Raw genomic sequence first — 12399 nt, forward strand, 5'->3', positions numbered from 1 at the left:
GGAGAAAACTACTACCGCCCACCTTTTCTTTGCCTCTCATTATGTTAAACATTTCTATGAGGTTGCCCCTCATTCTCCTGCATTCCAAGGAATAAAGACCTAGCCTGGCCAACCTCTCCCTACAACTGAGGCCTTTCTAGTCTTGAGTAAATCTTCAGTGTACTCTTTCAGATTAAACACATCTTTCCTTCAACAGGGTGACTAAAACTGTACAAATGCGGCCTCACCATTGACTTCTGCAACTATTCTCAAGGGAGTGCCATGACTGATGAAGTCCAACGTTCTAAGTGCGTTTTTCACCACCCTGTCTACCTTTGACGTTGCTTTCAATGAACTATGCACTTGTACTCCGAGATTACACTCCCTGGTGCCCTACCATTCATAATATAAGTCCTACGCTGGTTTGACTTTGCAAAGTACGTCACCTCACACTTGTTTGTATTGAAGTCCATTTCACACTATTCGGCCCACACCTAACAGATCAAGATCCTCCTGTAATCTGCAATAAGCTTCTTCACTATCAACAACACCTCCTAGTTTCATGGCATCCGCAAAGTTACTGATCAAGCCTTGCGCATTCGCATCCAAATTATTTATATAAATAATGAATAACAAAGGCCCAACACCGACCCCTGGAGCACACCATGTGTTCCTCCATTCCGAGAAACAACCATGAACCACCACCGTCTGCTTCCTACCCCCGAGCCAATTTTGAATCCACCTAAATAGCTCTCCCTGAATTTCATGGGACCTGACCTTGCAGACCAGCTTACCACACAGGACCTTGTCGAAGGCCTTGTGAAAGTCCATAAAAACAGCACATACCCTCATCTACCTGTTTGGTTATTTATTCAAAATACTGAAAAGGTTCGTCATACACGACTTTCCATGCACAAAGCCATGCTGACCTCCTAATCAGACTATCCAAATGCTGGTAAATCCTTCCACAGAATTCTCTCCAGTAACTTACCACTGCTGATGTCAGGCTTACCTCAATACTTTGCAGAATACTTCTTCTTTGCCTTTCACTGTGATCCTGCACTTGCAGTCGTCCTTCAGTTTATTTTTCCACTCCCCTCCCTCATCCAACGTAAGCTCAAGGAGCAGCACCTCATCATTTGCCTCTGCAGATCTCAGTCCTTGGAATCCATGGGGTAGTAACGGACAAAAAAGGTCCTCTTGAAAATCAGCATGGTCATCTCTGTACGGAGTCCAAAGAGATGGGGGAGATCTTAAATGATTATTTTTGCATCAGTATTTTCTCTGGACACAGGAACTATAGAACTGAGGTAAAATAGTAGTGAGGTCAGGGACTGTATCCAGATTAGGGAAGAGGAAGTGCTGACTGTTTTGAGGTGAATGAAGGCGAATAAATCCCCAGGGCCAGACAAGGTGGCACCTCGGACTTTGTAGGAGGCTAGTGCAAAACTTCCAGGGGCCCAGGCAGAAATATTTAGAACGTCCTTAGCCAGGGTTCAGGTACCCGACGACTGGAGGATAGCTCCAGCGCCAGTAGCCTGGTTTCAATTCCGGCCGCTGTCTGTTAGGAGTTTGTAGATTCTCCCCCTGTATGTGTGGGTTTCATCTGGGTGCTGTGGTTACCTCCCACATTCCGAAGACGTACAGGTTAGGAGGTTGTTACTTCTGTTCCACGCTCTGCACGTGCTGCCTTTCCTGCTGAGTACCCTCGAAGTTTATTTTCGTGAATTATGCATTACTAGTTGAAACCTATTCTGGGGGCATGGGTACAAAAGTATCCTGGCAAGACTGGGAGAGAGTTGGATATTCCGGGAAGCAGTATTTTACAGTAGAAGGTGCTTGGACGCACCATATCTTCTCTGAGCCGGGGGGGGGGGGGGGGGGGGGGGGGAGCGGGGTGGAATTGCATACTCTTTAGAGGAAATGATAGAGCAGCCATCCATGGTGATTATACTCAGTCCTCAATCTGCATTTTTGAAAGCAGGTTACCAGGTCATTCTCACACTGCTTTTTGGAGAGCAGGTTGTGCAAATGTTGGCTGCTAGATTTCCTGAACTACAGCAGTAATAACTCTTCTAATATGTTTCATTACTTGTATAATGCACTGTGATTTCCCAACCGGAACGTTAAAACTAAAGGGTCTTTTACCTGGATTTTGTTCAAATACGTAACAAAAGTTGCGGCCATCTACTATGCAAACCTTTACGTGTTCATGCGACAAACTCCGGTCATGCAGTTAGCCATCCTGGTATTGAACACATTCCTTCAGCACGATGCAATTCCAGTTAAAATATTGTAATGAGTTTGGATGTAGCTATTTAACATTTAAATATGCATGTTTACTAGAAATTGAAATATTTGTTTATTTAACCCATATTTGGAAATGGGTGTCACTAAGCTTGTATGTTTTCATTTCCCATATGTTATTGCCCTTAAGAATGCGAAAGTGAGCAATATTCTTGACCCAACATAATGTGCGTAATGAGGGTATTCTCACTTTCATGTATTGACTTTCATGTTCCAGAGTTTTGACTTAATGATTATTAAGAGACAATGTTTCCAAGTAAGATTAATATGACATGGATTGTGTAACACTCTCAATTTCTCTTGTTGTTCTTGTAAGAGCAGGAGAGTGATAAAACGTTTGAAGATGTTTCTGAAGAGGCACCATTGCTAGTTTATAATGTATCTGTGGTGGACCTGATGAGCATTAAAGAAATGTATCCACGGCTAAGCAAGCTGGAAACGTTGTCTTGAATTGTGTTAACTTTTATGAGGGTTCTTGGGTTTACTTAACCAGAAGAAGGGAGACTACCCGCCGAAATACTGATTTCCACTATTGCAGTGGTAGGAAATCTAGTGAAATCCCGATAACCAATAGAAAGCCAGCTTCTGTTACCCTGTCATAGCTAAAGTATTTATGTGGTTGGTTCCATTGTTTCTGACAAATGATGACAACCAGACGACTTGGACAAAGGGCAGCCCGTTCCCTGTTGTTCTTTTATTTCTTGGTTAGAAAGATTTCGAAGATGTTTTTGAAGAAGTATCAGACAGTTATTTCAGTGCAATGTGCAGTGGATAGAATGAACTCTTAAGGTACTGCAAGTATTGTTAAGCAATCTGAAAAGTTGACTTGAATAGAGTTGCAAACTCTTTTAGAAAGTGATAGTAATTTACGGATTCTTTTGTGTCATATACCTCGAGTTTTGTCCAGGAGTTGGTGTACATGGGCAGTGACTTATCTGAAGAATATTGAATCCAGATCGACGTTTTGTGGTCATCGGCAAAATTCGTTGCTCACCATGTTCCACTAATTATTGATGAAGTGACTGTGATAGATAGGCCTGGGCAATACTCTGAGGAATTATTACAGTGATTCCATGGTTTTGGCATTGTCAGTCTTCAACAATCGATGTTAACTTTCGTTGTATTAATTTCTACGGGATGTGAGTGTCACTTGCAACGCCAGTATTTTATTCATCTCTGAGAACAAAGTGGTAGAGCGACAGTTCTTCTACCACTGAAACCTACCTGCTAGTTATTCTTCCATCATCTTCTTGGTAGGACGTTCCTGGATTTCGATGCAGTAACAATGAGGAATGGTGATATATTTCCATGTCAGATTGGCATGCGGCTTGAAGGAGAAGCAACCACGCAGTGTTTTTCCTTTTAAGCTAAACCTTTTAAATTAAACATTTGTAGGAGCTTTGTCTCCAGCTAGCGAAGTTTCCCTTGTGATTTTAAAGAAACTACTTGATGTCATGCACAATTGGAGAGTGCCACTCTCTTTGCTATGATTCGATAAGCATTATTTCCATATTTGGACAACTTAAACGTCATTGGACGTGTTCTGAAGGAACCAAACTCTGTCTGTCTGTCTGTTTCTATTTTATATATGTATATTGTAGCGGCTAGCTACACACTTCGAAATGAAGACACAGAGTCGCTGGTTTGAAATCAGAAGTCGGATGAACGACAGGGGCACGGTGCGCCTTTCATATCCGAAAACTTCCCGCGCTACAGTTCCCGCGCTGACGTTGCGCGAGGGTCACCTGACCTTCCCGCGCGCGGGCTTTCCTCGCCCGACAATGGGGAAGAAGGAGGGTCCCGCGCCATCTTGGATCGGGGCCTCCGACGACGTTCGCGATGTCGGGAGCCGGTTCGATGCCGGTGCGGTGAGTCGCTACTCTATATAGATATATATATGACAGCTGACAATAGCTTCCAACGCCGTATGGGTGATTTGAAAAAGACTGAGGAATAGTCGTCGGACAGAATAAATGTACCCGCTTTTCATGGACATTATATATCTGTACAATGTTACACAGTGTCCGGTAAAATCCAGAGCTGCAGATCTACTGCAGCTTCTTACGTATGAGACCTTATGATTTATTAACTGTCTTTAGAATACAGATCATGTTGCTAATGACGGCAGAAGTGAGTTTTAGAAATGATTTCATACACCTTATAAACATGGTGCTCCGGATCTCGCTGGGGAAAGGAAGTACATAACCACAAAGCCGTGGGTTTAAAATGAAAACAAGTCCTGGATTTCTATAGATATGTTCTGAAAAGAGAAAAGTTCAAACTTACTGACAAATGCGGAACATTGTCAGTTTCTGACGCCATTTGGACTCTGCGTAATTACGCAATATCGAGCTCTATGGTGCTAGGAGTCCAACACCATAGAGCCCAATCTTGCGCAATTACGCAGAGTTAGCACTGGTGAATCGTCATGTGAGATCTAGCGCATGATCTAAGCTACCGTTGATTTTATTTGTCATGATAAGGCTGCCGACAAAGAGTAAGGGAAAAGACGAGGATTGGTCTTCTTTAAATGTTATTAATGTTTTCTGTGCTTCAGACGTTTCCCTTGCCCAACTTTAAAAAAAGCATAATATTTCCTGCTTTCAAATATTTTGTAATTTTTTTTTGTATGTCTTTCACTGGCAGAGATATTTATTAGCTATAGCATGTCTAACAGTTTTGATATCTCTGCTGTCAGAGAGCCACACATCATACAAACTCGTCAAGTGGAATCCAGGCCAGCAAGGTAAACACACCACGGTACGTCTGCCAGCATGGAAAGCACAGTTCGTGATTCCAAATAGAAGGACGAGCCAGTGAGTCTCAACCTACTAGAACTCTTTAAGAAATAACAAAAATGCGCAGAATAACAAGATAAAGAGCAGTAGTAGTGTCCTGGCTCCAGTATAACTGAGTCACTTCCAAGATGGGAGGAGTGCCTCGTGTTAGTCTATTCTTGATTGAACTATTGTCGGATCCTTAATTTTATAACCATGTGGACATAGTGTAAAGCTTTCGTTTTCCTAAAGACACAATGCATGTGGACAAATGAGAAATTGGGAGAAAAATTGTTGTTTTCATATTGTACATGCCAATTCAGTGAAATCATTGTGATATCTCGAATATGTATCTTTGTTACAGCTTTTTTTTAACAAGACGGCAAAGCAATGGCATACGCTAAAAAACACATGCATATAATTACCAGAGTGATTGTACATACTTTAATATTCCAGGTATAATTAAATATATTAGCAATAATGGAAAGCAAAGTATGTGAAGGTACCTGGGAGAATACTGACATTTGATTCAGTATACCTGTAGAGTAAAAATTAATCCTGTGGTCAATTCTGGCACTTTACCTGCAACGCAGCTCTAATATCAATACTGGAAAGCGATTTATTAGTAAACATAGCGACTTTAAACAAACACGTTATTTTTCGTTTCAGCAAAAGCGACGGAAGGTCCTTAAAATTTGGAAAACCCTGGATATGAATTATTAATTCGCTCCCTATCGTGCATACCAGGCAATATAAACATAAAGATAACAATTATTTATCATTTTTCAGAATTCGAATGAAATTGGTTTTGACTGGTTCATTTCTGCATGACATAGAAACAGTATTTTTTTATTTTGGTGAAGCAATTATCCTTTTGTTTCTGTTGCGAGTCGGATCAATGCGGTAATTGCAACGTGTACAATAATATTTTACAGATCAATTATGAAAAAAAGGTTTTCAAAATCATCATCAAATGGAACAACGCTTTTATTGAAGCAAAAAATAACATGGCGGTCTTTTTTTCAAGCCATTATGTTTCCAAAGCCATTACCTCGTCATGTCCTTGCACCTTTATTGTCTGCCTGCACTGAACTTTCTCTGCAACTGCAACATTTCAATCTGCATTCTGTTGTTGCTTTTCCCTTGTACTATCTCAACGTATTGATGTGGTGAAATGCTCTGCATGGAAGGCATGCAAAACAATTTTTTCACTGTACCTCGGTGCATGTGACAATAATAAACCAATTCTCCAATTTGTTTACCATTAAGTATTTTTCCAGTCTAGATATTACAGCCCCATTGTCGGTGGAATGCCAGAACTGATCATACGAATAATTTGTGTGGAACTAGTACACTGAATTGTAAATGATGATGGAATTATGATACATGGATGCTGATAGTAATTAGATTATCAGCATAACGAGTTATACTGTTCAATTTGATCATAATTTTGAAAAGAATACTTTTTATATTTGTTCGATAAAATATCATTAAGTGTACAATTCTTGTTGAACATTGCGATTTAATGCTAACATTTCACAAAAATAAGAAGTATCCAAAACAATCAAACAAATTTCAGTTGTACAACGAGAAATATGACAATTCTGCCCCAACTTAAGCACTTCTTGCTTTAAGAAATGAGCTCCACTCTATTGGTCAAATACGACTGTTACGTTGTCTACCAATCAGAAGCTGAGATGTGACTGGTGATCTGCACAGCCCCCTTCTGTACTCAGCCGCCATCGCAGAAGCTCGGGCGCCGTGAAAACTGGCGAGCCAACAGCTCCGGAGGATTGATGCAAGCTTTCTTTCGAATTAGAGACAACATGAGAGCACATAAATGAAAACATTCGAACAATTCGCAAAAGAAGTATAGATATTTTCTGCGTTGTAATTGCCCTGAATGAATCAAGCTGCTTTTGAAATATATTGTCTCGGGCTGAAACCATTGGAATGATTTCTCCTGGAAATGAGATATAACATATATTGGCTGCTGAAATACCAACTGATTTGCTGTTTGTTCTCCCGCTGGAATCTTGTTTATGGGCAGATTCGTTATTCGGTTCCCGAGGAATTGCAAGTAGGTGCCTTTGTTGGGAATATCGCCATTGATTTGGGGTTAGATTTAAAGCAGCTGTCGGCTCGCAGTTTGCGGGTGGCGCCCAGTCCGAAGAAGCAGTATGTTGACGTAAATTTAGAGAATGGGATTTTATTTGTGAATGAAAAAATCGACAGGGAACAGCTTTGCGGGCCGAGCACTGAATGCGTTTTAACCTTCAACGCTGTGCTTGAAAATCCCCTCAGTCTGCACCAGGTGGAAGTGGAGATTCTCGATGTAAATGACAACGCTCCCAGTTTTCCCCATAGACAGATCCGTCTGGAAATCCCCGAGATTATGGCACCGGGAGCGCGATTCCCCCTCGAGTCTGCACACGATCCGGACATTGGAACTAACTCCTTACAGTCATACCAGCTCGTTCCGAATGAATATTTCATTCTTGATGTAGAGTCACGCAATAGGAAGGGAACGTTACCGGTGTTAGTGCTGCAGAGCCCATTAGATAGAGAAACGATACCAGCCCACGTGTTAACATTGTTTGCTGAAGATGGCGGAGTCCCGGTAAGATCAGGCAAGGTCCAGGTAACAATCACAGTGCAGGACGCGAACGACAACTCTCCTGTTTTCTCGCAGTCGGTTTATAGTGTCAGTTTGTTGGAATCATCTCCCGTAGGAACTTTGATTATTACGTTAAACGCCTCTGATTTGGACGATGGCTCTAATGGTGAGATAACATATTCACTCAGCGGCCATAATTCAGGAAAATTTCGTGAAATATTTGACGTGAATTCCAGAACTGGTGAAATCAGACTGAAAGGGCATTTAGACTATGAAGAAAACGAGTTTTTTGAGATTAATGTACAAGCGATCGACAATGGTCCTTACCCTATGCCTCAGCACTGTGCTGTGTTGGTGGATGTTATCGATGTGAATGATAACGCTCCTGACCTTACGTTGACATCCTTGTCAAATACAGTGCCAGAAAATGCCACGGTCGGAACAGTTGTGGCACTGCTCAGCGTAGATGACAAAGATTCTGGACAAAATGGACAAGTGCAATGTCAAATTTCAAACAAACTACCGTTTAAGCTAGATTCCTCTCTGAAAAACATTTATAAGCTGTTTGTACAACATGCACTGGATCGTGAAAGTACATCCAGATTTGACGTTATTATAACGTGCACGGATGCAGGGATCCCTTCCTTCACAACCAAGAAAACAATTCGCGTGGAGGTTTCAGATGTAAACGATAACGCACCAAGGTTTACGCAGCCCGTATACACGGCAAGGGTCATGGAAAACAACGTTATTGGGGATTCCATATTCTCCCTGACAGCGTTCGATCCAGACACAGAACAGAATGCCCGACTAAATTTTAAAATACAGAATTCATCCGGAGCCCCATATGTCTCCATAAACTCACAGACTGGTGTCATATTTGCTCAGAGATCGTTTGACTTCGAGAAACTGAAAAACTTCCGGATCCAAGTTCAGGTGCAGGATTCTGGAGACCCGCCCCTCACCACTGACGTTACAATAGATGTTGTTATCCTTGATCAGAACGATAACGCTCCAGTGATCGTGAATCCTTTGCCCCAATACGGCTCGACAGCAATGGAAACAATAACCAGATTTGCTGAACCGGGATACCTCGTTGTCAAGGTATCAGCTACTGACGCCGACGCTGGTCAGAATGCCCGTCTGTCTTACCACATTTTTCAGGCTACCCATCGCGATCTGTTCACTATTTCAGCAGACACGGGGGAAATTTGGACTATCCGTGCTATTGGGAGCAAGGATGCTTCTCAGCAAAGGCTTGTGATTGTCGTAAAAGATAATGGAACGCCATCCCTTTCTGCCACTGTGACTATAGTGTTATCTGTCAAAGGGAGTGAAACGATCTCCAGTGCCACCAGTTTGTCTACAGATTCAGAGTTCAAACCTGATCTGAACCTTTATTTGGTCATAGCCTTGGCGACAACATCTGTCATATTCCTCGTGATTTTAGTTATTCTGGCTGTTAAGGTTCGTGAAGACAGAAATGGAGTGGGACACCATTGTGATTCTCAGAATGTCTGCTGTTGTCTGAAAACAGGGAATTCTCTGAATGGAATTCAAAAGGCCAGTAGAAATCTGCAGATACCACCGAACTATGTTGAGGTATTCGGAGGTGATCCACTTTCTCAGAGTTTCCGTTACGAATCGTGTTCAACATTGCAGTCCGTGAAGAGAGACTTCACGAACCTGCAAACGTGCGGCTTATCTGCAAAAATGCATTGTGCCCAGAAAAATCCTATGGGGAAAGAGAATTCAGGAATGATAAAGTCTGAAGCCTCCAACTACACTGTAAATAATGAGGTGAGGTGCTTCTAAAAACAAGCGACATCGGCATAAAATTAGTTTAGCTACATATATGCATTTGGGATACTCGGAACACTTAAATTACTTGCATGAAAATAGTAACATGGGCAAAATATCGACGCATACTGCTTCCAATTAACATGCCTATTTGCTTTATTTGCTTATGTTATTGTGTTCGTTCTTTACGATTATATGTAAGTCCAATGCGTTTACAAAGTTACTTGGACACCCCCTTGACTTGCTTGAAGCGTTATAAGCCAACTAAAATTTATCGATATACTCAGCAAGTGTTAAAGATGGCTCACATTTTTGCTATTTATACTTGCTCACTCATTCGAGTTGCAAACGGGGCTGAACATGAATTCTGTGAACAAATTTAACACAATTCCTTTGAAAATTGACACTTTAAATCCGATGGGTAATAGCGAGTCACCATGTATTCAGCGCATCCCATAATGATTATTCAACCAGGTATACCAAGAGCTAAGAAGAAGTGCAGATACTGCTAAAGCTAATCTACCGGAAAATACTCAGCAGGATAGAGAGCATGCACGGAAGGAGAAACAAGATTTAGGGTTTCAGGAAGATGCATTTACATCAGAACAAGCTGGAAGGTTATCAATTTGAACGTTATCACCATTTCGCTCTCCACCCGTGCGTAAGAAATTATGACTGGCTCCCATATTCAATGCAGTTGCACTTTAATGATAATGGTGTGATCTGTGCGTGTATTTAACCGTATAATCACAGAGCCATTGCAATCATCAGAATTTAATTACAATCCAGTACCGTCATTTGTTTAGTAATTTCCAAGATGTACTTTTCTCATCTTGATTCAATAATTGTTGCAATTCTTCTTCGTTTCAATACATCACTGATTTAATTTTTAGATTTTTATTATTCAGTCGTGCGATATGTTATTGAATCATGCAGTTCTTATTGTTTCTTCATAATTGCTGTTCAGAAGGCATAATGAGGAAGAGCAATGGCAGATGGAATTTAATCCTGATGAATGTGAGTTGATGTACTCTGGGAAGAGAAAAGGGTAGGACATGCTTTTGGAATGGTGTTACCTCAGGGAGTATTGTGGAACATAGGGAACTTGATGTACCAACCTAAATATCCTTGAAGGCGGCAGCGCGGCAAGACATATCATGAAGAAGATGGGTGTGATAGGAACAACACACACAAAGTGCTGGAGGAACTCAGCACGTCAGGCAGTATCTCGACCCGAAACGTCGACTGTTTATTTCCCTCCATAGATGCTGCCTGACCTGCTGAGTTCCTCCAGCACTTTGTGTGTGTTGCTCCAGATTCCAGCATCTGCAGAATCTCTTGTGTGTGATAGGCGACCTCATTTGCTGGCGCATAGGATTTAAGCAGGGAAGTTGTGGTACAGCTTTATAAAGTGTTGGTTAAACCACAAATTAACTACTCTGTGCAGTACTGGTCACCACAAGTTTGGAATGATGTGACTGAACAAACTGTTACAAACGAGATTCACCAGATAGTGCCGTCGGTGGAGAGTTCCATTTATGAAGAGAGAATACAGATGCTAGATTTGTTTTTTTTTCCTTGGAGCAGAAGAGGGTGAGGGAGAACCTGATTTGGGTACACAAATGTATGAAAGAAATAGAGAGGGCAGAGAATAGAGAACTTTTCCCCGTGACAGAAGTGTGAAGGAAAAGAGAATATAGCTTTAGAGTAACACAAGAGAATGTAGTTGTTGGAATCTAGGGTAAAAAGAAACTGCAGGAAGAACTCAATCGGTCAAGCAGCATTTAAGGAGGGAAATGGATAGTCAATGTTTCGGTTCTAGATCCAGCATCAGGACTGAGTGTAGAGGAGAGAAGTTTATGGTGATGGGCATGAAGTTCAGAGCAGATCTTGGAATATTTTTTTTTTTCACCCAGAATATGGTGAGAATCAGGAACACACAAGAATGAGTGGTTGAAATTGAATCTCTAACAACATTTCAGAAATATGCATGCCAGTACTTGAATTATCAAAACGCAGACGACTTGTTGGCATGGAAATGGTTGGCTAAAGAGCCTGTTATGGGGCTCTGTGACTCCATCACTTTCTTGAATTCTCATAGTCAATGTAGGCTCACAGACATAAGCAGGTTGCAGTGAATTCTGGGACTTTGACAGTGATTATAGTGAGATAATAATATTTCTCAAATCTAAATCGTCTGGCTCCAAGGACTCTTAAATATTACAATGCTCTCACTCAACTGTTGCCCTGATCCACCGAGGTTACAGATGCAGAGATTTAGAATATGCTCTTGAAGCAGCATAGGGAGTGACAAAACGCGTTCTAATGAAATAAAACAAACTCGGTATTTGAAGCGGTCATTGAAAAGAGGGGAGCTTTGTTTTCGATGGTGTCATAATTTTTGAATGTTGTCGAAGTTACATATCTAAACAACTGGAAATTGCTCATCGGCAATACTGCCCTGTTCTTTCCAGCTGAAGGAAAAATTTTAGGGAATCAAGAAGTGGGACTGTCGCTGCTAAATACCCACAATTTGGCCTGTTTTTTGGCCTGGATTTATCTACCTGGTTTAGTTAAGACCCTTATCATTATTGAAATCAACATGACTTCAACCATATAATGTGATGGAATTCAACAAGGGTTTGCTACCATCCTGTTGTTGGTGAAGGTCAATTCCCAGTAGTTGCCAGATTTGAAAGTCATTTGTCGTAAAATACTTGAAAATAATCTGGTCGCGGTTTTGCTCCACTTGTGCACTGATTGCTGCAGCGAAATGTTGAAATCAGGTTAATGTTATGTGATCATCAGCAAATATGCACCCTTCAAACGTGTGGTGCACGGCTGGTGAAGAAAAAGGTTCTGAGATTTTTCAATTACTTTGATTTAGTTCAAGTTTTATAAAAAATATTTTTGACTGCT

General features: G+C 41.3%; 1 protein-coding gene across 4 annotated transcripts in view; it reads left to right on the forward strand.

Moving 5' to 3' along the window:
- LOC127569075 (protocadherin beta-15-like) overlaps positions 1-12399 on the forward strand; it is a 212591-nt gene that overhangs the window by 33407 nt on the left and 166785 nt on the right. The window contains exon 1 of one of the 4 annotated variants that reach the window (XM_052013399.1): positions 6831-9480. The exons of the other annotated variants lie outside the window; for them this stretch is intronic. Coding sequence (XP_051869359.1) covers positions 7033-9480 — 2448 coding nt within the window. The 5' untranslated portion in view covers positions 6831-7032. Of the gene's footprint in view, positions 1-6830; positions 9481-12399 lie in introns of those variants that run through there. 4 annotated transcript variants of the gene reach the window in all.

This window comes from Pristis pectinata, chromosome 4 (genome assembly GCF_009764475.1).
Source record: "Pristis pectinata isolate sPriPec2 chromosome 4, sPriPec2.1.pri, whole genome shotgun sequence".
NCBI classification, from domain to species: Eukaryota; Metazoa; Chordata; class Chondrichthyes; order Rhinopristiformes; family Pristidae; genus Pristis; species Pristis pectinata.